At 39.9% G+C, this 27,853-nt stretch overlaps 1 protein-coding gene across 1 annotated transcript in view; it reads right to left on the reverse strand.

The window, feature by feature from the left end:
* The window catches only part of tubgcp6 (tubulin, gamma complex associated protein 6), a 35,601-nt gene extending 9,573 nt beyond the window's left edge, over positions 1-26,028 (reverse strand). The window contains exons 1-19 of the mRNA XM_042495406.1: positions 25,728-26,028; positions 24,312-25,117; positions 23,967-24,130; positions 22,548-22,761; positions 21,381-21,539; positions 20,831-20,952; positions 20,612-20,675; positions 20,401-20,510; positions 17,709-17,800; positions 15,164-15,303; positions 11,452-11,601; positions 10,785-10,866; positions 10,200-10,288; positions 8,890-9,005; positions 6,624-6,762; positions 6,413-6,511; positions 4,429-6,301; positions 3,538-3,699; positions 794-962 (exon numbers count right to left, since the gene is read on the reverse strand). Coding sequence (XP_042351340.1) covers positions 794-962; positions 3,538-3,699; positions 4,429-6,301; positions 6,413-6,511; positions 6,624-6,762; positions 8,890-9,005; positions 10,200-10,288; positions 10,785-10,866; positions 11,452-11,601; positions 15,164-15,303; positions 17,709-17,800; positions 20,401-20,510; positions 20,612-20,675; positions 20,831-20,952; positions 21,381-21,539; positions 22,548-22,761; positions 23,967-24,130; positions 24,312-25,097 — 4,730 coding nt within the window. The 5' untranslated portion in view covers positions 25,098-25,117; positions 25,728-26,028. The remainder of the gene's footprint in view (positions 1-793; positions 963-3,537; positions 3,700-4,428; positions 6,302-6,412; positions 6,512-6,623; positions 6,763-8,889; positions 9,006-10,199; positions 10,289-10,784; positions 10,867-11,451; positions 11,602-15,163; positions 15,304-17,708; positions 17,801-20,400; positions 20,511-20,611; positions 20,676-20,830; positions 20,953-21,380; positions 21,540-22,547; positions 22,762-23,966; positions 24,131-24,311; positions 25,118-25,727) is intronic.
* Positions 26,029-27,853: the final 1,825 nt, after the last annotated feature.

Raw genomic sequence — 27,853 nt, forward strand, 5'->3', positions numbered from 1 at the left:
GTGGAAGAGGGAAAAGAGAATGACCATGATAGGTAAAGAAAAGTTTTAACAAAAGAATCAAAACTATGCTGAGTTGCATATTCATTATGTTGTGAGGACAACAGCTCTTGAGAAAGCTCAGGGAATACACCGGCGTTTTTCACTTTCTGAACGACTTCCTCTATCCCATTGCTTCAAATTATTCCAAAGCAATTCACATTTACACAACAGTGGGAGTTAGGCGAGACTCTCTTTAACCGAAAAGTCAGCAGGGAGGATATAAAAATAGAGTTGAAAATCTCTGGGAAACTCTAAGCACGGAATAAAATTGTGCCACTAAAAATTTAGAGCTATGAATTCCAACACTAAATATACTGCAGCCTCTCTGAGGGATGAGAAAGCCATTTCTTTACACACAAAGGTTAAACTGCACAGTGTGCAGAAACATTGCAGGTGAAGACTGACAAGCTTGTCTGGAGTTCTGATGGAATTTCAAACAGAAAAAGGATCCTACAAAGATGGAAAGTAATAAGAATTTAAATTATTCCTTCAGCGCAGAATGTGCACTCAACTACAGTTTAAGTGGCCTAAAGTAGCAGAAAAATGACGAGATCAGTGAAAGCTTCGCACCTGCATTTCTCCTAAACACAGTTTTTGGCTTCCAGGTAAAATAATCACACGTCTTTCTCAGGCACTCAAAACTCATACTTGTAAACAATACCTCATTATGTGCCTACAAATGTGATGTTAGTAATCTCTCGCTAACACAAAACAGACACTTCCTCCAGCAGCTTTCTCGCAGACAGAAACTCACTGTGTGATGAGCGGAGTAGTGACGGCCTGTTTAATCAGAACTGGCAGGGAAACCATCTCGCTGAGTTGGACAGCGGTGGTGTCTGTGGCTCTGCGAAATGTGTGGTCCATAGGAAGGCCCCAAGGGCCCCGAGTTACCTGCTTCAACAGCTGACACTCTGGGGACGAAGCTGTGTGAGAGGGAGAAAGGCATGTTTGCTGAATAAATGTCACTTTCACAACCACTGAAAGCTGTGCAGCTTCAAACAGTGCAAAGAGATCATGTATGCACAGTCAAATTAAAAATAAAAAGTCAAAGCATAATCTAAGTAATGTTTTTGCTGCAGTGGATGATGCAAAATAAATTTTACATTTTGTTTTTAAGGGAAAGTTCTGATATTTTTGAAGTGGGGTTTTTCAAGGTGCTTGTCCATAGTCAGTGTGTAAAATACAGTAGATGTCACTTAGGAGAAGCAGGCTGGAGTACTGACATCGAAACTCAGTATTGCACTGCTGCACCAAAACATATTTTAGTCATCTAAAAAAGGCCCACCTAAAAATAATCAATATCAGTTTACGTGTATGCAATCTATCAAATATTTTAGCTTCTTTCCATTGGCGCTACATTTTCCCAACCTTAGAACAAACATATTCCTACACATAAGAGCAGCTGTGCCGCGCACTGTATTATGCCATCGATAAGCTGTTTGTGTCCGACATTAAGCAGTTTATGTAGTCGACAACAAACACAAGGAGACAAAAAAAGCCAGATTTTGACGGCAACTATAAAATGCCTTTTCCTGTGGAGACAAGAGGACACCTTTACGAAGAACTTTTGCAGAGGGACGCTGAAAAAGCCAAAAGAGAGAAATGCGAAGGCATACAGAGATTCTATAGTGGAGAAAACCTGGTGCCAAAGGGAAGGGCTGTCTGACAGCAAGGTAAAGCGGTGAAAATATTCTTAATATAGCGTCCCCCATTCACAGCAGTGCATTGCCTGTGTTTCTGTCAGTGTTTCTGCTTCTTCTCTATACTATAATAGCTGAATACCTCATACAAACCAACTTCTAAAATATGAACTATCCCTTTTACTAAATGATTTAACTAAGTAGGTTTGAAATGATTAGTTGACTGAATTCATTAAATTAATTGGCAACTATTTTGATATTTGATTATTTCTGTCTTCCACCTTCTCAAGGTTAAAAGTCACACTCTCTTAATATTCACAGGTATAATACTGAATATCTTTGACATTTGAATATGTGATATGATATGTTAACGCTTTTAATTTTCTTCAAAAATGTTATGAAATAAACTATTAATCAACAGTGAAAATAATTGTTAGCTACAGCCCTAAAACTAAGATCTTAAACGCTGATTCATCTCCTCAAAACAGAGGAATCAACAACTGTCTGACACGCTTAACAAAAAAAACAAAACAAAACATAAGACCTGCTGAATGGATAGTATTTACTGCAGGGTAAATGCATTAAAAAGCACAGTTATTTTGTCCACCTTCTACATTTGTAGTAACACTCCCTGAATAATTAGGGCTCCTGACTTTGATCAGTAGTGTGGAAGATGTATTCGGCTGACTGATTTCACGCAGACCCTGGAAGCTGGCATGAATAATAGCAGCATGACACGCAGAGTGAAAAAGACAGGATATTACTTCAACGAGCCATGATGCATCCCACCCAAACACAAACCAAGACTTAATACCCCTATGAAATATCACAGGTTTTTACACAACCTGATGGAGTAAATATTTAACAGCCTCTAGAAATGCATTAGTCCTGAACATGTAAAAGGGCATGTTTTAATTTATATGAAGTAAGCTCTGTCGCTGTAAGGTGTATCGTCTTCATTTCTCTTCTATTTGATGTGACGTTTTGCTCTATTTAACAAGATGTTTCATTTCTCATTAAGTTATTTCAGAGGCATCAGGGAGTTAACAGGCTCTGATACTGTACAGCCATATAGATACACTCATATTTTTTCATTAAGACTACAGGCTACTCTCAGAAGACCAGGAGAGCCCATTTATTCTTTTTTTTTTTTTTTTACTAGATTAGTACTGTACTGTAGGCTACAGCCCTTTTTGTCTGTGGGCCTTGTTTTACATGTTTAGTCTCATCCAAATTCATCAATTAAAAGCATTAGTCTGAGCAGAATTGTTGTATTTAATTCCCTGCACTTGTTTTGGTCATTTGTTACAAGCAGACGACCATCAACAAAATCATTTCATTTTATTCAGTTTTTGAGCCAAATAATTAACTTCTGTTCATTTGATTTATGATTGGATTACAGTGCCTGCTTTACTTTGTTTGTGCTTTGGAATAGCTCCTTTGAATTGCTTCTGATATTGAAAAGGCACTTCTAAGAGTAAAAAAACAACCTTATGCAAAACTTGAACTTTGGAAATTAAACAGTTTAGCTTAGCTTGTGATCCTTTAAATCATAAAATTGTAATAACTTTGTTCACTCACTGTTCTTAACTAACTGATCTTGTATTTAAAGGTTTCTGATTTTTAATGTAACATTTCTTCTCCGACAGAGTTAAAACATGGGAGTTCCTCAAGGTTCTGTGTTTGGATCCCCTTCTGTTTTCTACATAGATGCTATATTTTGGCAATTATTTGTAGTTACACTGCACCTGTAACTGTGGCCTCACTGCCCACATTTCCCTTCGCATTAGGCAATCGCATTGCCCACATGTGCAAAAGAAACCAATAATCTTTGGCCAGTCAAATGTTGTCAACTAACCCATTAGGTTGTAGCAGTCTTCGTACTGTTCCACCTCATACTGAGCACACAAAGCCAAGAGGTATTCCTGCTCAGACTTTTCTCCGGGGGACAAACCAAAGCCGGCTGCCCAGGACCCCGTGAACTCAACCAGCTGCTCACCAGGGCTGTCTGACTTTGAACCTGAAGAGAGATGTCAAACAATAACATTCAATTACATTAACATAGAGAGAACACACTTAATAATGATAAAAAAAAAGATATATTGAAGCCTACAGACAGCATTAAGCCCCTGACAACAGCTTGGATAACAAAGAAAAATACACTTTAAAACTCTTCATTTAATGTCAAAACAGAATGATTAATCTGACTTATGATAGAGGGGTTTGACTTCATAGGGGCCTTTTACCTATAAATTTTGCGACTGTCCAAAACCTACAAAACTGCACTTCTAAATCTTTGCATCCTTGCTGAAACGTTCCAAACGCTAATCTTCTCCAAGTCATAACCTCAAAAATATTGCATGGTGGAGAGAAAGAATTAATTTGGTTTATGACAAGTACAAGATTATAGCAATTGAAGAGCAATTGAAAATAGAAGTATTTATGAAGAACTATGTGCTTAAGAGTGAAAGCACTCCTGTCTTGAATCATGATTAAATTTATTCTTTACTTGTACCTGTCAAGATCCTCTCCTCCATCTATGTAAGTTATTTTGTTGTGTCTTATTAATGCAACAAAAATCAATTTTTTAAAAAAGAAACAGAACATATAAGAGTGATGCAAATAAATTCAAGGCTCATAACATCTTATACTATCTTGAGCTCACTAAGTGGCACTTAAGTGTTCCCTCAGTTCCGCCAAGTTGTGAGTCACAACTGAAGACTGTGCATCACTTAATACAATTCATTACCTTTACTGTCTCCATTGTCGTCTGGCTTCTGCTGATTTAAGATGCCTTTCCCTTTCACCATGCACCCAACTCCAAGTGAAGAATCTGATGAGTGGCCGTAAGTGCTGCCTGGTAGTGGAGAGGGTTGTCGCTGCGTCCCCAACACCACACAGCCCATTCCTAGCGTCGAATCAGAGGAGTGGCCATAGGCGCTGCCCGGTAGTGGGGATGGAAGTGGTTCAGCTTTGGACACAACACATCCGATGGTTAACGCAGAGTCTGACGAGTGTCCATGGGCACTGCCTGGTAGAGGTGAACGGTTGGGTTCTTCTCCTGAAACTACACATCCAGTAGCCAACATTGAGTCTGAGGAGTGACCATAAGAGCTTCCAGGTAGAGCAGACAAGGAGGGTTCAGCTCCAGAAACCACGCAGCCTGGCTGCAGAATGCAGTCGGAGGCATGCCCATGTTTACTCCAACGAGGTCTTGCTTCGGGTATGTTAGACACAAACTCGCCCACTTTTATATTTGCATCAGAGGAGTGACCATGGATGCTGGGAGCAGCAAGTGGTGCAAAAACATCCGAGACGTTTTCTCCGACTTTAATGTGGGCATCTGAACTGTGACCGTGAATGCTGGGGGAGGGCAGAGGGGCAACAACATCTGAAACATGCTCACCGACTTTGATGTTAGCATCTGAGGCATGACCATGGACATTTGGAGTAGGAAGAGGAGCAAAGATCTCTGAAACATTTTCCCCAACTTTAATGTGTGCATCAGAGGAGTGACCGTGAGCACTGGAGGAAGGTAGAGGAGCATCAACTTCTGAAACATGTTCTCCAATCTTGATGTGAGAATCTGAGGCGTGGCCATGGATATTGCGGGATTGAAGAGGACCAGTTACCTCCGATACAAACTCTCGGACCCTTATGTGGGCATCAGAGGAATGTCCAAGGGTGCTAAGTGAAGGCTGCTGGGCAACAATATCTGAAACCAGCCCTCCAGCTTTTAGGTGAATACTGGAGATATGAATGTTTGGCGAAGAAATATTATCATCAGCTTTATTAAGAGCATCCGAGCAGCGGCCCTGAGTGCTTGCATTAGGAGAATCAATCCCACCACAGTCAGACAGACTTATCAATGCTTTGTGATGACCAATATTCTTGCCACTTTGCTTTGGGGAGGTGGACGATGCAATCAAATCATTGTCTTTTTCAGGCTCAACAGATTTACCCTTGTCTTTATTTACTTCTACTTTACTTTCTAAATCCCCCATTTCAGTCGTATGCTCCGTCATAGATTTAATTTCCGCCTGCTTGTTTTCTGCCACTGAGCCACTCGCATTTACTTGCTGCACCGATGCTTGAGAGGGATATCCATAAACGTTTTCTTTAGATGTATTTTGGGGCTCCTCTGGGGTGTATTGACCTAAAGGAAAGCTGGATTTGGTTGCTTGGCCAAAGGGGCTGGCTTTGGGAAGACCTTCCTGAACTTGAGATATGTTTTCTCCTATGGGGATATGAGAAAAAGATGGGTGGTTTTGGATCAAGTCAGGCTGGACTGCAGGTCCCCAGCGAGGCCGGGGCTGGCATGAGGCTCGGCCAGTGATACCTTCAAGCGGACTAAAGGGGGCACTGAAGTCATAGTCTACCAGTTGTGCTGTAGGACACGCTTCAGGTAGGTCAGAGCCGATCTCCTGTAGGGCGCTGTCCACCTGCTGACTGTCAGGATTTGGTGACTTGGGGAGAAAATCATTGATGTCAATGTTCTCAGAGATGAGGGCAGGGTCTACTGTAGGGTGAGCGAGGGTGGGAGAGGATGGGTCAGGTGGTGGTGACACAGCATCAGATTCTTGAGTCTCTGCTGGCTGTTGTTCAGACAGGTCCCAACATTCCTGTTAGGAGGGGACAAATGAGGACATCTATATAGTACACACTTCTGAAGAGCATAAATCAGAGGAAAGAAATGGGGTTTAATGTTCAAAAACCAGTATGTTTTGTCATACCGGTGTGGGTTGTGATGAAGTCTGTTGTGCTAAGGGAACAGGTGGCAGTGCTTCCACAGGTGGTCTCTTCTGCCCTAAAGGATATTTTTCTAGAAGTGCCTGAAAACAACATGAGAGCTTTGGTTTAAACATTTTCCCTTACCTTAAATAATCTCTTTAATATCTTTTCCTTGTCCTCTGTGTTTGTTTTCTATATTAATTTATTACAAACCTGAGTCTGCTGCCTGTCATGCATGAAGAACTGAGCCCGGGCTTCGTCGAGTCTCATTCGCTGCACCCGCCACATGGCCCGTCTCTCTCTGCGAGCTGCGTCCTCTGACAGACGGCTGTACTGAGCTATCAGCTCCTTCCTACAATGTGAGTGTAGTAAAACACAAGTTGCAAGTTAATAGTTTAGATGAGAATTTCATCCAGAGCAACCTGCAGTTGAAGGAATCCTTCATCCACAAAATGAAGATTTGTTTATCAATTAGTCATGCCATGTTACCTTGAAATCATCTACATATTGATTTATTGATGCATAGGGGACCATGTTCAAAAACAGAAAAACTATATCACATTCTTAAACATACTCTCACACAGTGCAGTATAATCCAGCGTAATACTATAAGTATTAAGCATACGACTCCTATTGAGTTGTATGCTCAGTGCTTACCAAATACATGCATTTTCACAATTTAAACAGAGCTGAAAGTAAAACTATTTCTCTTCAAAGCCAAACTCCAAAACTAGGGTTTGTTTTTTTAATGAAAATGCATTTGTTTGGGAAGCACTAAGCATATGACTGGATAAATGAGACTTAGATTATAATGAAGTAGTTATGTGAGTGTTTGTACAAGGCTGTATTGAAATAGTTTTGCCGTTAAAGGAGTTCCCTAATCAATCATGATGGAAATCTTAGCTTTCCCAGAACTCAAGGGAACACGGCATGACTACTTGATTCACAAATGATCATATTGTTGGTGAAGTATTCTTTAATGCATGTTAAGATAAGCGTTTGTCATGGAGAGCTGCAACTAATGATTATTTTCATCAGCAATTCATCTGTTGACTGTTTCTTCACCAATCTGAAATGGAAATACACACCAGAAGTGAAAATGTACTCTTTCCAAGTAAACATATATATAACTTCAGGTTCTGCATGTGTGATTTTGCCACCTTGGTCTCCATCATTTTCCAAACTTTAAAACACCTTCAACATGCAGCACAGTTTTAGTTATCATTCTTCTTGTCGTTACGCTTGCATTTTCCAGTTTTCATAAACTAACAGGCTGGCTATTAAGACATTAGTTTAACAATGCAGTTATCATTCGTAATAAAATCACAACTGATCTCACAATCGCAATATTTCCTAAAATAATTGCAAATATGATTGTTTTTGTGCATGCAACCCTAATCTGAATTGAAGACAATTTAATACTTTTTAAGACCTTTTATTAGTAAATGTGTATTTATGAAATTCTAAGATTATTTAAGTACCTGTAGCCACCGTGGAATCATGGCTATTTAGAACTAAATATAAAACCTTTATTTATGGGATTTTTTCCATCTGGTAGATTTGCTCCAGTTATCTTAATATTAGTACTCAACATAGATAAGGACAGCAAGGATTAACATTTGCTGCTATTCCTATACACACATTGGCTGATGTAATTTTTGCAGACAAGTCTGATATTCTATCATACTATAAATAATGTGTCTTATTTGAATACTGAATAATTTATATTTAAATTAGAGTGCAGATCATCCAGCAATCAGTGTTCTTTCTACTCTGTGCTGATAAGCTTTCATGTGCATGTGCTCATGAGGGACTCTGATAAGCATACTGGTCTGCAAAAAGCCTGTGTGGATATGTGCTTTCTGGATCTGTGATGGCTCTGAATTCAATTTTGAGCAACTGTCGGACACTTTAATGGTTTATAATCAATTAATCAGTAAAGGCCGGTAAAATATGAAATTGGGGGGGGTGCGGTGGGGGGGGGTTCGGGGGGGGGGGTTAAATGAAAGAATGGAATATTGTCACAGCACATCCAAAATCTTATAGGTACTTAAATCTTGAAACTTTGAAACAAATATTGCTGAATGGCAGGAATGGTTAAAGACGCCACTGAAAGATTAGGTGACACCTGCACCTGTTAGGTGAAAAGCTGTACAGGACAGGTGTAGGGTCAGCTCTGAGCTCCAGCACCACACTAGGCTAAATAACAACTTTCAGCAATCCTACTGAAATACACTTGTGCTCGCTTTACAAGCTCTGATCATTTTGCTCATGCTGTAGCATCATGCCGTTACCCCAGCTGTGTGGAAGTTTGGCACAAGCCCACCTCCTGAAATATCCCGCACAGATGGAACTGATGCCCCATCATGTTTGCACATAGCCAGTAAACATATTCTAGTCAAATAAAATCTTAACAGAGATTAATCAATCATCAATAAAACATGTTTGTCGCTACAAGCGGCTGTAAATGCAGTCAGACCTGGCTCTCTGCTCCAGTTGCTCCTCCAGGGCTTGTAGTCTCTTTTCTCTGTCCCTCAGCTCTCTGGCAAAGCTGAAGTCATCCTCCTCCTGCTTCTTCTTGGCTACATTTCGCCACTGGTGCCACACACACACACACACACACACACACCATTGCTTTCTGCTTCTAAAATGGGCATCAAAAGCCGTGGGTGGTTTTGAATCCAAATTTCTGTTTACATTCTCCCAAACAGCCATTTCTGATTTAAGAGATGTGTTGATTTTAAAGTAAAGCTAAAACCAATATGCATATTACAATAGCAATGTTTAAAATGACAACGTGAAAGGAGTCACCTTTATAGACCCCGTGTTAAAATGCCCAACTATACAGCAGAACTAAACATATTTACAGTCTGGTACAAAAAACGGCTTGGTCTCTTTGGCTAATTTCCCTGTGAATATTCTATAACTCACCTGTTTACGATTCAATAAGGCTTAAAGTAACAAATTTTTAAGGGCAGGGCCTCTTAGGAGACATGTTGTCTGCAAGGCAACGCTACAGTCTCTGAGTCAAATCCACTCCTCGCTGATGTACAGCTCCAACCTTGTTCAAATATGGTCACCTCTAATAACTTCTAGCTCCAAAAATTAAAGATGTCAATGGCCAACATGCTGAACTTCAAAACAGGCGTCCACAAACCAATAGGTGATATTTTTTTACAGTCTATCCTTTTAGCTCATTGTTAAGCTGTACAACTGTTAAGCCCACAACTTTAGTGTTTTGGTTCACTTTAGCACCATAATTGGCCACAGTAGGCAGCTGTTTTTAGTGAAAAACATTCCAAAAACCCCAATATACACTTCCTGCTCAGCACCAAACAGCAGACACAGTTAGTGACTAGCTGATGATTATAGTCAAGCATTTAGCAGCTGAAGAGACAGATATTTTCCTCAGAGGTTGGTAGAGACAACACAACTCCAAAGTAATGATGTTGTTCTATATCTTCTAGATGAGTGAATAGTAACTGTTTGCTAACAAGTTTCCCATATCAACATCAAAGGCAATTTCATGCTCACAACTTGTTTCTGCAGCCTCAAAGTGGCCCAAAAAAATCTGTTATTGCAGGTTTAACACTTGATCATTATAAAATTTTAAAAATAAGGGTTTGGTTTCTTTCCATCTAACATGCCATATTTTCTTTCTGTGACAGACACACTCATCACCGTTCTTCTCACATATTTTTCAACACATGCATGCACAAACACACTTTTAAATCTCTGTTACTGTTATTCACACAAATTCTTTAGTCTCCCTCTCTCACACATTACTACCTCTTGCTCCTGCTCCAGGTGTTGCTTCAGCTCCTCAAAACGCTCCCTCTTCTTGGCCTCCTCAGCCAGACGTTGGGACACCTGGCGCCCTACAGGAGCCGAGAGACATAACGGTGAGCTGCTTTCCGCCCCACACATAGTAAAGTACATAACATCTCTGTCTCTCTCACACGCACAAACACACCCACAAAACAACATCACCATCTGCCTCATGCAAACACACACAAATATGCCAAGACATGCACAGAGCATCAGGACAGACTGTTCGCCACACCTCCCAAACACTTTTTGGAGTAATAAATGATGTGAGGAGTTTGCTAAACTGTGCGAGCAATGATTAGATTTCACAGCCCATAGTGCTGTGAGCCATTCGAAAGCATTCCTCATTGCTATTACCTCTGTGCATCTCTGCTGCTCTCCGGAGAGGAAACTTATGCATTCAAGAGTCAAGAAGCTGAGGGTTATATGGGGGTGTGCATATACATCAAGCAGTATATAAAATTAAACTCGCAGTGTGTGTGTCTGTGTGTGTGTGTGTGTGTGTGTGTGTGTGTGTGTGTGTGTGAGAGAATGTGTAACACTAACCGCGGATGCTCTCCAGGGTTTTGGCTGCTGACTCTCTGACCTGATTGATCAGCTCCTGGCGTGCCTGCTCTGCTCGCTGGGCCTTACAATAGACAGACAAGAAATCATCATTAACAAAGATCTATCCGGCTGCCCTGTGGCTCACCTCTCCTCCTCCACACCTCTGCCAGTCAGCACTACCGGCAGCACACACACGATATAGGTCATACACATCAGGCTGTTACACTAAATCAAGCAGCATGCAAGCCCCAGACTTCAGCTGCATCATTATAATGACTCTCTGCTGAAATTCTTAGTACTTGAGGGGCAGTGTCACCATCATGGATCATGTTATGTAAAAAAAGAAACTCCTCTCTCTGTCTAAAGTGAGAATTCCTGCGTAATGACTTGTCTTACTTCAGATTTGCCTTCTCTTCCTAAGGTTTAAGCTATCCTTGATTTTTAAAGTTAGCTAGCAGAGACATAATGGTGTCTTTATTAAGAGAATACACCATGTTGACTGCCATGTCTGCCAACATAAGAACATACTCATATATCTTTCTTTTTGTTAATGACCAAAGCTCTGGTCAGGTGAGGAGCATAAGCTCAGACCTTAGAAGAGAACGTGTAAAAAGACATCACAGGCAAGATGCTACTGCATTACAACAATATGCATGTGTCTCAGTACCTGCTCCTCCCTGCTGATGGCACTGTGCTTAGCAACCCTCTCCATGCGTCCGCGGTACACAGCACAGTCCCTCTCAATCTCCTCCACCTCCTGGAGGGAGAAGGTGACAGCAATGCGAGGCACCGGCAGCTCTGACCAGCAGATGTAGTGCTGAGGACACAAAGTTAACAGAGAGTTAGTGCTAAAAAGTAGGCTGATTGTTTTAGTGATGATGTTTTATGTCGGTGACATTGTGTGTTTTTTTTAGAACTTTTTATTTCATCTTATTTTGTTTTTTATTAGGAATATAAAGCACAACACTCAAAGAAGTACAATGACAAAAATCCCAGAGGAAAGCACTTAATAGCATTGCTAAATACACTTATTTCCAAAGTGGTCCTGGGTGGAAACAACAACAAAGAAAGAGAAACATACACATAATTGCAAACAAACCAATTACATTACAAACGTACTCATCCTCCTCGCAACTCAGTGCCCATGGTACAAATTAGCTCCCTCAAAGGTGAACCATCAAGCCTCCCCACAATTCCCACTTAACTTTTTCTTCAAAATGGCCATTGTTTAGCTTTTAAAAATAGCCTTTCTTTGAATTTATCTTGGACTCCAAAGTTCCTTTTTGGGCTGAAACTCATCATTTTCACAATTTCTGATTAATCTCAGCATCATTTGATTGACTGATTGATTGATTAATCAATCAGTCTATTAAACCTCAGGAAGGAGTATATATTACAACGGCAATGATTAATCGATTAGTTATCAACTATTAAATAAATCGCTAACTAATTTCATAATCTACTAATCGGTTTGAGAAAATTTATGAAATCTCTAATTTCTGCTTCTTAAATGCCAGTACTTTCTGATTTCTTCACTCCTCTAAGACAGGAAACTGAATTTCTTTGGGCTGTAGACAAAAAAGGACAGGATGTCCTCTTGGGCTTTGGGACAACACTGATTGACATTTTTCACCACTTTCTGACATTTTACAGACCAAACAACTTATCAATTAATCAAGAAAAAATATCCACAGATTAAATCACAATGAAAAAAGAAACATCCTGAGTAAACAGTGTCTACCCTATCATATTAGACAGAGAAACAGCCAAAATCAGAAATTTCTGTATTTCTGCTTGAACACATTCTCTGTTGAACAACTAATTGGTTGACTCATTGTTAAAGTTCCAATACCTTTTGTATAAAAAAAAGAAAGAGAAGAAGAAAAAAAAACAGAAACAGAAACAGGGTAGTTCCAGCTGCAGAAGAAAGTAATTAGCCTTGCAGTGTATTGTCTGTGGGGAATCTTTTTGAAAAACTAACTAAACTCTACAGCTGAACCCACACTGCAAACCAGCAGTGCAATTGGTCGTTTCATTCAAAACATCAGCCACAATGTACTCTGTTCAAAACACATCATCTCTGGCCACATCAAATCAAGTGGATAGCTATTTGCGCATTAGCACTTTTCACTTTTGCAATGCATAACTTTACATGGTTAAATAAAGGTTAATTAAAATAAATAAAAACATGTTTTCATAGCCATCCTGCAGATTGTCCAGGAATAACAGACCCCAACACCAGTAAAAATTATACAGAGAAACAGTGTAGTTACAGAATGCCAATTAGTCAGGAGCATGGGCCCTGCGGTTCAGGTCAGGTAGGTCGAGTCATAAAAAACACAATGTGCTGGTGAATCAGCAAGAGAGTCACAGAGCAGAGAGAAAATAAAATAAAATTACACTACATAAAAACTTCCAAAGCTTCCATTTCCATTAGTCTGGCATGATAATCTTGTTGCTATCAAGCACAGTGGGGAGTCCATTCATAAGAATAACTCTTAGGCTTCGGGTTTTTATGCAGGTGCTTTACAGGCAGCAGTGCTGAGAATCACACAGTAATGTTACACTAATTGTGATAAGTTCACAGTATCAATGGCTTCACCATACAGGCAGGCCTAAAACATGCAAGAGTATCATTTTAATTTGAAACAATCAAGTAATCAATCAAAAGTAATCAATTAGTGCATTGAAAGAAAATATAGAGGAAACTATTTTGATAATTGATCAATCATTTTAGTAATTTTTTTAAGCAAAAATGTAAAAAATTGATTGTTCCTGCTTCTAAAATGTGACATTTGGTTCAACATGTCTTATAAACTGTTGGTCTGATGTTCTAAAGAGCAAACAACCTAGAAAAAAAATTGCAGCTTTATCGCTAATAAAAAATAATAGTTAATTGCAGCCTTAATATCATTTGGTCCATCTAGAGCTGCAACTACTGATTAATCCCATGATCTTTATTTTCTTCTTGATTTAACAATTTAAAAAAAAACAATTTATTTTGTCTTTTAAATATCAGAACAGACTGAAAAAAACCCATAACTTCCTTAAGTCCAAGCTGTCATCTTCAGATGTCTTGTTTTGCCCAATTACAACCCAAACCCCAAACCCAAAATATTCAGTTTACATTTAAAACAGAGAAAAGCAGTAAATCCTCACAATTTTAGGACCAAGGAATGGTAAGCATTTTCTTTTTTTATTATTATTATTTTTTTCTATCCAGCAGATCAATCAACAATGCATAGCGAAGTAATGCAAATCAAATGCAAGATATTATTAACACCCACCCACGTGGGTATTTTGGTTTGTATGGTTAGCATTTTCAAAATAGTTGACAATTATTTTTCTTTACATAAACCACTTGTTTAATTGACTAATTTTTTCACTCCTAGATACCTTATGAGTGCGCAGTCACAAAAGAGGGAAATATTCTCTAAAATAATAAGTTATTTTAGCTGTGACTAGCAGTTCCACAGCTCAGTTTACCAGTTGATTGGTTGGTTTGTCGGTTGTTTGGTTCATATACATTTTTCCTGCTTTAGCAGCCACAGTTTTTGCCCTAGGATGCTAAAATTTGGCAAAGAGGTAAGGTCTGTGTGTGTTTGTGTAACTGTGAGTGATTGTGCTCATTCTGGCATGCTTAAAGAGGGCGGAGCAATGGTGGGATACATGCACATACGTGGTTATTGAGAATTCAATCATGTTTCCTCACAAACAAACACAAATGTTTATCGTAGAGAAGTGTTTGTTTTCACTATGTCCAGCTTTGTGGTCCTTGTTTTTAGCTGTATATCTATTCTTTGCATGTATTCAAATTCCTTGTATGTGCACACGTGCTTGGCCAATAAAGCTGATTCTGGTTTTACAAAGCATGACTTAAACTGGCAGTGACAGATGTACAGTTCAGAGTTCAAATGTCTGCAATAAATTATGAAAACACTCTGCCTTCATTCCACAAGATAATTTATCCCCATACTGATGCACATGTATTGATAACGCTTTGCCGGAGCCTGTGTCCCCATATGTTGCAGTATTGATTCTTTGTCCCATCTCCTTTGGGCAGTATGGATTTTTAAATTGGTAGAAGCATGTTGTGGCAGGTGGATAACTGTGGATTTTGTGGATGGCAGAGCCGATGTGTGCTTGTCTTAGCCATCGCAGTTGTTGAAACAGCAAGAAAAACAGATCAAATATGGTAAGGATAATCTTACGGTTTAATGTTTTATATGCCTAATGTATTCACAGCAAACAAAGATTCTCTTTGTGCTGAATAAATTAAGACTTAATTTAGGTTATATGCATCGATATCTTTACACAACATTCAGCTGCATAAAATCCACCATCTGCATACATGAATGTGTTAAATGTGCAAAACACACCTGCGGGCAGCAGATCTTGAGGAGGTTGATGGTCTTTCCACAGACATATACATCATTGGCAATGTGTCTCAGGAAGATGGGCACACAATCCTCCACATCCTTTGAGATCAGAGTGTAGCCTTGGACCCAGAAGTGTTTGTCTGCACAGATTCAGAGACGCCTATTAGATGCTGCTCTACAATTTAGACCAAGTAGTTTTACTGCTCCATTATGTCTCCAATAACAGTACAACACATTCACAACTTAAGTTAAAAAAATAGTGGTGAAGTAATACTCAGCCAGCACTGGGCCTAAAACTTTTCCTTATTAGTATGACTTACGGGGCATGGCAAAACTCTGGTCGCTTGAATTAACACTTGGAAATTGTTGGCGCTTAGCTCAGTGATCCTAAGCAAAAAGCATAAGAGAACATGAATGCACTGAGCTTCCAGAGCTCTTTACAGAAAGCCTGCGGCTTGCCAAGAAAGCTTAGCCGCTGATTGCTTCCCTGGCCGACGGACTTCGAGGAGAACAATGACATTTGTGTGTCCTCCAAAAAGCGGGAGCGAGAAGTGCAGAGGTTCACTGCAGGAGTTGATGAGGTGTAGCCGATGAGCAAATGAACCTCTTAGCCAGACAAAGCCGAGGTGATGGTCTGACCTTGAATGGGGTGTTGCATGACATACAATATTTGGACAGGCTGTAATGATTCATATAAAACCATATTTATGGAGTTCTGCCAAAATGAGGCAGTAACAGCATGTACTCATTTAAGGAACAGGCTTTTGTCAAGATTATTCTTGCTTACTAAAAGCTTCCTAATACAGGGCTGCAACTAAAATTATTTTCAATATTGATTAATCTGCCAATAATTTTCTTAATTGTTGTTTATAAAATTCAGATAAATGTAGGAAAAAAAGGCCATTCATTTTTTAAGAGCCACATTGTCAAATGTAGTTTGCGCCACCCACCCTTTCTGTGCAAAGTAGCCACACGGCAAAAACTGTAGAATTCAGAACAGATCAGCCACATGCAGCTACAATTAAAACTATCTTCAGAGTTGTTTTTAACTGAAGCACATTGAATGATACTGTTTTCTTTTTTTCTGTGCTTAAAATCATGCCATCTTCTTTTACAGTCTGAAGGTATGCATTTGAAAACATCAACAGCACTGACAGACAGGGATATTAAATCCCTACGGTTTCTCTCTATCACATTTCAATTCCTTGCCTGAAGTTTTAAGGAACGCCTCTGCACCTCCGTCAGAACCTGTAGCTCACAGTCTGAAATTTTTTTCTTTTCTCTCTGCCGTTGTTCTGCCTACTGTGTTCTTGGTGCAACGACAGCATTTACACTCTGTGCACCAGTAATTGCATTTACACAGAAAAAGGGTAAACTGCACTTAGCTGCAAACTTTAATAGCCATGTTTTGCGCTGTAATATCATTAGCAAAGTGCCTTTGTGAATCGGAAACATAAGACAGGAAAATAGTGGTTACAACTGATGCACAATTTGTGCTCCTATCAGTGGCTGTAATCCATTCCTTGTGATTTGCCGGTCAGTGTACTGTCTGCTTACATTTGAAAAGGTGGCACCAAGAGTTGAGTATTTTAACTAAATCAATTATCAGTATAATTGCTTGCTAATTTTCTGTTGATCAAAAAATCATTTCAGCTCTGTCATAATATGTTCAGATTTTGTTTTCACAAAATCAGAAAAAATGTCTCATTTTATTACTATTAGTGTCAATATAATGATATGCAATACTGTTTCATTGTTATAACTAAAGCTGCAACAATTGGTCCATTTGTTGATATTCACATACCTTTTTATAACAAACAAAAAAGACCCACAATTTGAAGGTTCTAGGCTCAGAAATATGAGAATTCAATGCTTTCTTGATCTAATATTAAGTAAATGTAATTATTTTTGTTTCTATTTAATCTGGTAATCAGCAGTTCATTTGATATTCAAAATAATCTTAGCCCTAATTGGAACCCCCAATCTCTTTTACACTTGAGCAGTAACAATAACTATGTCTTTATATCAAACAGTACAATACTGTGAAATCTTCAGTCAGTCAGTACAGACAGGTCTGAATTTGTGTGCCCTGAGAGGATCATCTCCTTCTGTCTCAACTCTCTGCTCTCCTTAAAGAACGAAGTCATTAATTGGACTGAAGTATAATAATTCAGCCAGTCCAGATTTGTCAAGGGCAATTACAGGAGAGAAATGTAAGAAAAAACTCATTTACTTCTGAAAATGTTTTGTTTCAGCCAGCATGGTGCACCAACTGAAGAGAATAAAGGAACATTATTTATTTGAGTCTGTCCCTGTGGCTTACAGAGCAGAGATGGCTCTGGTCTCCAAAGCTGTGGTAGCTGATTTTGTTTCCCACTGATTATCATCCAATAACTTCATGACATCCTTTATAGACACAAGGACAAATCCTACTAGGCAATAAAGGCTGTAATGAAATCTATTTTTTTCTGCGAGACAATCTGTCGGGCAGGCTTTTCATTTTCAGAACCTGCTGACTGAAGACGGCATGAGTACGTCATCTCACCTCTGAAGCCGAGATAGTCCTCGTTGACTTGGATCATGAATTCTCCGTAAACATCCCGAAACACGCCGCTATACACCCAGTCAGACACAAACCTGAGTGAAGCACAGTAAAAACTGTCAGGCCCTGTTTACACCTTGAATAAGGGCTGGAAATTAGTACAAGCCACTCGCCAAATACTAGTAAAATATAAAAGTTGCTGCTAGATCTGCTTAACTAACGAGGCAGAAAAACAATGGTAACCTATTACAAGGCTGGTAGACTGGGGAATCCATCAGCCACAGTGGCAGGTGGCCAAAAACTTAATTTCCAACCCTGTCTGGTATTAACATGCATCTTGGGGGATTGGATCATAAGTTGAAAGCTCAAAGTACAGATTGTGTTGTCAATGGGATTTGAGGTCCAATGGCTCAGACCACATTCTTTAAGCAGTGTCTTGGGCCAAATAAAAGCCCCACCTATTCAGCTGACCTCCTTGCTAATCCCACTCAAACTCCAAAAACAAATGTCTACAGCTGCCGCTTTGCAGGTTAGACGCAGCACTGGCCGACCGTCCCTGCAGTCGCCGTTCTCATGCAAACTGTCAGTTCAATGTCTGCCCAGTTAGCACCGGCTAACACAGCAGCATCTGTTAAACAGTCCTAAAAAAATCAGTCATTTTAGCCCTTATCGCACAGGACTAGTACTACCAGGGGACCTCTGGTAATTTGTTATCTTAATTCGGAACGAATCTGCAATGTCTGTAATTTGTCAAGTAAAAATTCTACAACTAATTATCTACCAGAAATCATGTGATGCCATTTTTTTCCCTGTTAAAGGGTTTTTTTAGGGGGTGTTTTTCCCAATCTGCTGTGAGGGTCCATGGACAGCGAGATGTCGTATGTTGTAAAGCCCTCTGAGGCAAATTGTGATTTGTGATATTGGGCTTTATGATAAAACTAAATTGAACTGAATAATATGAGTACAGCATTAGTAGAATCTGCATCTCTGTGATTTGGGGTCATATTTAGGTTTTCTCTTTTCTCAGTGCCTTGATTCTGCCCCTTTCCCGGACAAAAGTTACAGAGGCGTCGTTGGCAATTATTAAAGAAAGTTTTGACAGCATTTTGGGTGCAGGAGGCTCATCTGGCTACACAGTAAAGAGACCCACTGGCATAAAAAGCAAACTCAAACTGTGGAGTGAAATCTCAAAAGATGAAATGGATGACGAGACCAGTGTTTGGCAGAATCAATTGTTTGTTTAATCCACACAGGTTAACAGTGTGTAGTTATTCTGTGTTTACAGAATGGATTTCTAAATGACTGTGTGCATCGTATCTGGGGGGTAATGTCAGTAAATTTGAGCAAAATAGAGATTTGCTTATCCTGAGCGAATCTGCCGCATGAAACACAGGTGGTGGGGGGAGGGGTTTTAATTTTTAAAGCACTAGGTCCCCTGCTAGAACTAGTCCTGTGTGAATAGGGCAGTTGTGTGGGCAGGTGGATTCTCAAAAGTACCCGGCATGAAGCGCATACTCCTGCAACAGTGGTCTCCTAGCAGCAGGGGAGCGCAGTGACTGCCGGGTTGCACTTCACTCATAGTAAGCAGAACCAGAGGGAAGCAGAGGGAGGGGAGAGCGGGACGCGGAGGGGCTGAGCAAATCAATGCACTGTGCGCAGGTCTACAATCAAACGCAATTTTACCCAATTTAAAATATAAACAGCTGTGAGACTGCGTATAGCATGGCAAATCTACCGCCAGTTAAAAACAACAATGCTTTTGGACCTTTTGAGTGGAAATGATGTATGCATTTACTTGCATATAGAGCAGGAAGGTAAGATCATATCACAAGTGGTCACTCTAATGCCGGCTGTGAACAGACAGACTTAAGCCTGCCCAAGGCAGGAATATCATGTCGTTCTGCCACCTCACCACTCTGAGTAAGACATGGGATTGCAAAATGGGGTGACAGTTGTCTAATCTTTAAGTTGGCATTGGAGCTAGTAACAGTGCAGAAACAGTTTCTGTATAAAAGGGACAGCTGGAAGGACGGCACCATGGGCTGGACAGTTGTGACGTTTTGAATACATGTTATGTGTGTAACCGACTGCAGGAGATTTAAAAAGCAACTAGCAGCAGTTAACTCAAACAAGAACAGTGGCTGAAAATGTCCACAAAATGGGAAAGAAATGAGGTCCAGTACCTCCTTACCCTCTGAGCAGAGGGTAAGGATCAACTGCCATATACAGGGATGGTAAAAGATTGTTATTGGCATTTAATGCCACTGTTATTGTTTACAGGGCTGTCATTGTAAATGTTACATGTTACACTAAAGACAGATGCTGTTGTGTTACACGTCACGCCCCTTTTTTCTTCTGCCATGCAGACATGCTATCGAAAAATCACACACTGAAGCAGACGATGCTGCCGTTGTTTGTTCTGGGTAAAAATAAAAAAAAGTGGCATAAAGAGGGGACTTCACAGTGGCCCTATGGTGGGGTCTCTGAGTAAAAAGGGCTTCAGAGCTTTCTTCTTTTGATTTGATCACCTAAGACACATATTAATACTCAGTCTAAACAGGCTCTCAGTCCTGACGATCCCTGAAAAACAGATCAATAGAGCAAGTTCTGCATATGAATGAAGTAAAGTCATGTCCTTGGGTTGTATCATTTTGTTTTGAGGACACATGCCAGTATAAGAAGCGTAGTCACTGACCGTGTATAGGGTTCACAGCTGCTCTTCAGCAGCGACAGCAGGACCGGATAGTTCTCATTGCTGCAGTTATTCTGTGCCTCATTGTACAGGTAGGACAGCAGTTTAACACCCTGAGGAGAGCCACATGGCACGGAGCTGACATCCCATCTGATAGGCTAAACACAGCAGTGACGGATGACATATTGCAGTTTGCAGATAAAAGAGTACTCACCACAGGGAAGGTAGCCTGTCCTGCACCCAAAGGCCCGTCGACGCAGCACAGTTCTGACAGATACCTAAGATTAAAAGAGAGCAGAGATTTTTTTGATCTGATGATATTTGCATCAAGGTCCTCTCGGACACGACTGTACTGTCGACTGGGTGAGGTTGAGGTTCAAAAGTGGGAAATTGACACCATTAACACATAAAGGGAAAAAAGGTCTGAACTCACCTTAGCTGGCGGCCCACTTTGCGGAAGAGGAAGCCAATAGTCAACAGGCTGAGGGCAGGTGGAGTGCTGAGAACACAAGCCCTGTAATAATGCAGATACTTACGCAGACCACCTGTAAAAGCCTAGGAGAAAAATATGTTAACTTTATTTTATTATGCAGGTGTAAAACCATGGGAATAGTGACTTTTACTTCAGCTTTGATTTATACTTTTGCAGTTTTTTTTTACTTAATTTGGCTTCATGGTGTTGAATTTTGTTGGCTACAGAGTTTCCATTAACCTAAAACCCATAAACTCTTGAGTATTAAAACTCATTTATATATATATATATATATATACATATATATATATGTGAATGAATTGTTTTTGTGTACTTGTGTTTGCAAACTCATATGTCTCAAACTGCTCCTTGCGGGACAAATAAAATATTTTGAATTGAATTTATGACCGCAACAATAGCAACAACAAAAGTCCTGGTATGAGTATGAGCAGGGAGGGGAGGTGTGAAATGTGCAGTCTCAATGGTATTAATGATGATTATGCAAACATACCTGAAAGACTAGGCCTTTTTTGTCAGCACTCTGCAGAGAAAAGCGACTAAGCCTCAAGTAGTAGGTGCCATACTGGGCCAGCTCCCCCAAGAGACGAGAGACACTTTCTGGAGAGGCTCCTGACACGCACACACCAGGTCTGACGTCAAACTGAACACTCTGGGAAGGAGATCACATATTTACAGATGGTGGACAAAATACAATGAGTAACTGTACAGTCTAATAACATCCAATAAAACAGCCCTGCAGCAAAGTCCGTCTTTGTGAAGCTTGTAATATTGAATTTCTGTTGAGGCAGTCGGACAGTGACCTCCACAGTGATTTCTATAGCCACGGGTTGTGGTGGTATTATTATTTTAGACCACGATACATAATCAAGTGTTTGTTATGTTGTCCTTCCCACGGTTGTTTTATGAGAACTGGAAATTCCTAGACAGGACCCTTCTGGGGCGACAGAAATAACACAGACAATATTTTGCAATCCAGCACAACACTGCCACAAAGCACAGCCTCAAAGATTACCTTTGAGTTTAATAAACGCCTCTCTTACAGTCTCAGCAAAACTTTTAAAATTATACGCCTTGCAGAAGTTGCAAGGGATGCAGGAGCATTGTATTAGATAGATTGTACAGCTGTTCATGATACATTGCGTCCACCTCTTCTACCAGCCTGCATGTTAATGACAGAGTGCCAGAACAAAAGGTGCTGAGGGAGTAAAAGACAGAACAAGGATTCAATTTATGTTGTAAATAACTATAATCTTTTGGGGATATAAAAACTTAATGGGAAACAATAAAGCAACAGAAGAGCTCTCCTGTGGTTTTTCTTTTTGGCATTAAGAAAATTTTCATTTGTTTCCTCGTCATTTAATGCATCTTGTCAGGCGACTGCTTGTGCTTGACATTGTCACTTTATTTCTTTTGTAGTTTTGAGGTAATATGCTTTTATAAGTCAACTGGGTTTGTTTATGCCACACAGGCACAGATTGGCCATTGATTCTGCTCTTAGTTTCTCTTCTCTGTTTTTTTTTTGGTAATTGTAAGCTGTCACAGTGCTTTTATCACTTCATTCACGTTTATCACTTCAGTCTGACGGAGCCCTAAAACAACACATCAACTGCGTTTTATTGCATTTAAGAGGATCATAAATAAAGATAATGAAATGCACCTGGTTGAGAGGGAAGGTCGTGGACGCCACTCCGATCAAGACGTTGAGGAGGTCGAATACCAGTTGTGTCTGAGAGTCCAAGGGCAGAGGGAGAAGAGGAGAGGGGGTAGCAGTGCTGACCACCCTCATCTCCCCCTCCCACAGGCGATAGAGCTGGTCGAAGGCCTCCCTGCCTCCCTCTGTTAGATAGAGTGACTCTCTTTTCCCTGGTGGGCTAGTAGGAAAAAAATTTAAAATGTGATACCGTGTTCCAGAGAGGGAGAGTGAAACTGATAACATTGGTAACTATAGGTTGAGCTCTCTAATACATTGTTGACTTTTTAAGTTATACTCCACGTGTTCTTTTTAACTGCTTGTTTGGCTTTGCTTCATTTACACTAGTTATGTCAATCAATAGAAATTTCCCAACAACTCTAAAAAATACTGAATTACAAGTCATTCAACAAGCAATAATGCCAAAGGTCAACTTGGGATAGGTATTTTTCATCATTTTCTGATATTTTACAGACTAAAAGATTAATCAGTTAATCAACAATAACTGACCAGTTGACTGACCTGCTGTTTCAAAAGAAGTTAAAACTTAGACTGGTCAACTAGTCCTAAAGTAAGAATCACTCAGAAAACAGTTCATCAGTTTGGATATTTTAATCTATTAGGTTAATCATTGTCACACAAATATTGCATATATTATAGGAACTATTTGAATTGATTGGTAACAATATTCTTGAGGAGAATAAATCTTTAGGAAACACGCCTGATTATTACAACCACATTTCAATTAGGTAAACGCAATAGTTTTACCCTTGAAACCTGGATCAACATCAGTTTTTTTGTGTCGCATTCAAACCCCTTTCAGAACTTGGAAATTAGTTTTGAAAAAGTAGTAGAGAGAAATTATTGGAAAGTTATTTTTAAAAATACATAAATAAAAGAAATATTAAAAAATAAAAATAAAAATTGGGAAAAATGTCAGTTTTTTTCAGGTTACTTCAGTGTTCATTGTTATTTTTCATGTATTGCAAATTTTTAGGTACCTTTTTACTTGTTTTTTTTAATATTTTTTTCATTTCTTGTTAAGCTGCTCATTGCCTTCACCCAATAAATTAAAAGAAATAAAGCCAATTTGCTCAGGTTTCAAATGGTTAAAATAATGACAACTTTAAAAATAACTTTAACCGACTAGTGTTATTGGTGCCAACTAGCAAAGGCAGCAACATTTAATTAATCTGTCAGCTAATTACCATGCACATCCCTATAATAAATCATGAAAATAATTGGTAGTTGCAGCCCCTTCCAAGTAAAATAACTTTGTTTTGTAATTGTATTTCATGTGCTGCAGCTTGGTATAACTTTTCTCTGGAAAGTAGCTTGCTGTGCTAATGATCAACCTTTCAACAGCACAACTTAAGTGTCACTTACCAGCCAACAGATTCCCAACAGCGGCGTCTTCCAGGCTCAAACGTGCGGAGAGCTTCCCATATGTCAATGTCTGGAACAGGGCTGGTCTCTGACTGAGAGTCTGGAGTCAGGTTGGAAGCTGATTGGAAACCCTCATCCTCAGACTGATCTAAACATGGCGGGACCTGCACAGATGACAATCAAGCCTCATCATACATTTGCATATCACTGTGGTTTAAACCTAAATCAAACACAAATATGAACCCACTGGCATGTTAAATTGACCTGACTACATTACAAAACAACTTAAACAAAACACAATAAATTACATATTTTTACATAATAGAGTAAGATATAGTGTCATACCCTGATAGGAAGCCCAGTCACATCAATATTACTGGGAACAGGAGGCAGGTCCAGTCTTATGTCTATATCTGAAGTGCGAGTGTGCTGCAGTGCTCCAAACAGCGTCATCCTGGTCTCCCTCTCAAATCTTTCTTCCACATCTAATTTAGTTCTCAGAGCCAGCAGCCCTGTGCCCGGAGGGGCATCCATCAACCTCTGAGTCCCACACAAACTCTCCAGAGTTCCCCATTCCTCCCCACACACCAGACCCCATGCCCGGGCCTCTAGTCTCTGCAGCTCCTCACTCTGATAGCCCCAGGGTCGAGGCCTTCGCAGCACGGGCCTCTCTTGTCTCATGTAGTCCCTGCTGAAAGACTTAGCAGGTGGAGGCGCCGAACCAGCTAGATGTACCAAGAGCTCGAGGACTGCGTCTACTTCCGTCAGGCCGGAGGATGCTCCCTCCGGCAGCATCCCCAGCTGCTCCTCCAACCTCTCTGCCTCCTCTCGGCACCCTGCCACCCGCAAGTCAAAACATATCATCAGGACTTTGTTTTTGGGCGGTGTATTAGCTGGGGCACTCGGTCCTGAGGCAGACCCCTTGGTGCCATCTTGAAATAGCTTAGACAGCAGGGCGCCATAGGCACATTTCTTGAGAGCTCTGCGGAAACTTTCCCTTGAGACTCCACCCAGGGCACGGCGTTTCCATGACACCCCAGACAGGCTGCAGTCACACAGGGCACCCAGCAGCTCAGTGATGCTGCTGCTGTTGCAGCTGGACTTCAGGAAGTTGTTGGGGCTTGAGTACATGGTGGCACCGTTACCTCAGCCTGTATCAAGGAAATAAAATGAGATAACATTGTACATTTTCTCTGTTTTATTTAGAATTACCATAACGAGGAAACATTGCATTGCTGTCAGTATAATAAATAGGAATAAGTTTATGTGGTAAAATACTTTTAGATAATCCTTTATTAGTCCCTCAATGGGGAAATAAGCGTTCTTACAGCAACAAGGTGTGTACAAAATAAGCAAGTAAAAAGAACAAGATAGTAGATAATAGTTTAAAAACAACAAACAAACGGGCAAAATAGTGAAAAACAAGTTGCAAACTCAGCTGTTTTATTTACAAAATATTTACATTAACTGCACATGGAAGATAACTGCACTTATAAAGTGCAATTGTAAAATAAAAGTTAAGCAAGATTTTAGGAACCAAACATGCTCGCAGTCCACCCAACAGGTCTATATCACTAGTTTTACTAAATGAAAAATAAACTAGACCAACAAATGAATGGCATCAGAGCAAGCTAACTGTAACTAGCTAAAGAATTAGCATGTTAGCCAACGTTAACTAAGTTACTGTATATCACACTGAATATCGAAACTGCCATTCCAGTTCCTTTGCAAGTCAAAACAGTGCTTATTCGGATTATTTACCCTCTGGAGGCGGCTTGTTTTCCGTCGTTTCAGACAATTTCCCATCCAGCCCAAAGTGACTTCTCTCAGTGCATGCTAACGTTTGTTGTTAGCAAGCCTCGCAGATCGACAAGCTATCCTGCAGAACTTGTGTGCTAAATAGGCAGAACCCAGTCGTTGGGTCCGCTACACAGCTCCCAAATATGTTTATTATTCGGCGGTTTCTTATTCCAGTAAACTTATGCCAGTAAATATGCTGTGAAGTTATTGTTATTGTGGCTACATGTTAGCTAGATGCTTGAGACGCTTAATTCATCTTTCATCATCTACCGCGGGCCTTCGACTAAATCAGAGTCCATCCCTTTGAATGTGATTGGTCAATAGAAAGTTTAGACTCCGGTGATTGGCTAAAGAGGGTTGGGAAAGGACCACGCTGATTGGGCAATCGTGCAAGTCGATCACGGGACGCTATGTTGCATTCAGGTGATACGGGAAAAATACAAACCAGCTTCCTCCCGTGTGTGCCAGTTTTTACAAACACTATCAACAAGACACCACACAGAATTTACTGATAATAAGCATGTTTTCATCTGTAAGGCGGGGCCTTATAAACACACGCGCTCGCAGAATATGCTCTCTCCATTTCCTTTGATTGAATATGCCAACCTGTAGTAAGTCGTCAGGCATCAGCAGGCAGGTAAGGCAGCACTCCATGAAGTCTCCAGCGAAGCGCCATGCGTAATTACGCACTGGTTTAGCTCAGTAACTTGCAGGATGTGTTCAACTGTATTTGTTTTGTTTATTTATTATGGTGTGAATAGGTTGCGTTGACTGCTGTTGCAAACCAAATTGCCCCTCGGAGACAATAAAGACTTCGTAATCTAATCTAATCTAATCTAATCTAATCTAATCTAATCTAACTTTGTTCACATTAATTGTATCCGCAAATGTACATTGGAGGAGTTTTAGGTGGTCGTTGGAGCTACATTCAGTGCCTATACTGGCCATGATACCCAAAGTTTAGGCTGTATCATGCAAATATGTAGCCTATACAAGTGAAGTTAAAATGAATCAGTGTTTCAAAGTAAAGTGGATTTTTGTCCCTCATCTCTTACACTGGAGTTGCGTCAGGTATGGGATCTTTTCATTGCCAATATGAACAGGAGAAATGATTACAGCAAATATACTCTTCTGTGTACCTGGATATGAGAATATTGTTGTAAAACAGACTCTGGGAAAAAAAGTGAACCTATCCTTTTATCTTTCCACAGCACCATGGTATGACAAACTAGGTACACAGCCGGGTGATTTTTAATGGGCTGCAGGTGTTCTTAGCTGTCAGATCCAATTTCTTTAAATTCTTTAAAGGATTTTCTCTGGGTTTTTTTTTTACAGGATTATTAGCAGAGGAGGTGTATGGTGTCAGTAGTTGAAGTGGGCTAAGTGTGTAAATACCCATATATGAAGAGTTTAACATATAGGACATTTTACTTTAAGCTGCATTGCATGTTTTAATTGAGCTTGGAACTAGGCTTAAGAACTATTTTATTTTTTTTGTATTTCATTGTAACAGTTACAATGCCACTTATTTGATTTTGAATATCCCATACCAGTACATGCACTCAGGTGTTTTAAATACAACTAGCAACTGTTTTCTTTAATGTGGATATATATGTATATTGTGTATGTTAATATGAAAGTATGCTTAAATTGCACTGCTTATTTCTGTGCACAGGTGTCCTAAAAAAACTGTTTAAATAGACTATTCAATGAATGAGTAAACTAAAGGAAAATGAGAGCAGATTAATGGTGGAGACAATTTTTTATTGTACCTCAAGTTAATTCATATAGCTGTAGCCGAAGTGCACAGATATATTGTCTTCCAAAGCACAACAATGCACAACCCACTGACAGGATTTTATAATATTTTAATATTTGTTGCTTGTAATTTTGCCGCTCCTAGAGAACAATTTTCTTTAGATAAATCTGCCTGATCTCTCTTGCTGGTCCATTAAACTCAGCTGTTGAAAGAGAGACCACAGCTGATTTAACTGCCTGCTGATATGGCCTGGGTCTCTCTAGTGTAAAGAACTTTAAATTCAAACCACTCTCAAATCATGCAGTTCCAAGTCTGTTAAAAAATGCAA

Source organism: Plectropomus leopardus, chromosome 11 (genome assembly GCF_008729295.1).
Source record: "Plectropomus leopardus isolate mb chromosome 11, YSFRI_Pleo_2.0, whole genome shotgun sequence".
Classification (NCBI taxonomy): domain Eukaryota; kingdom Metazoa; phylum Chordata; class Actinopteri; order Perciformes; family Serranidae; genus Plectropomus; species Plectropomus leopardus.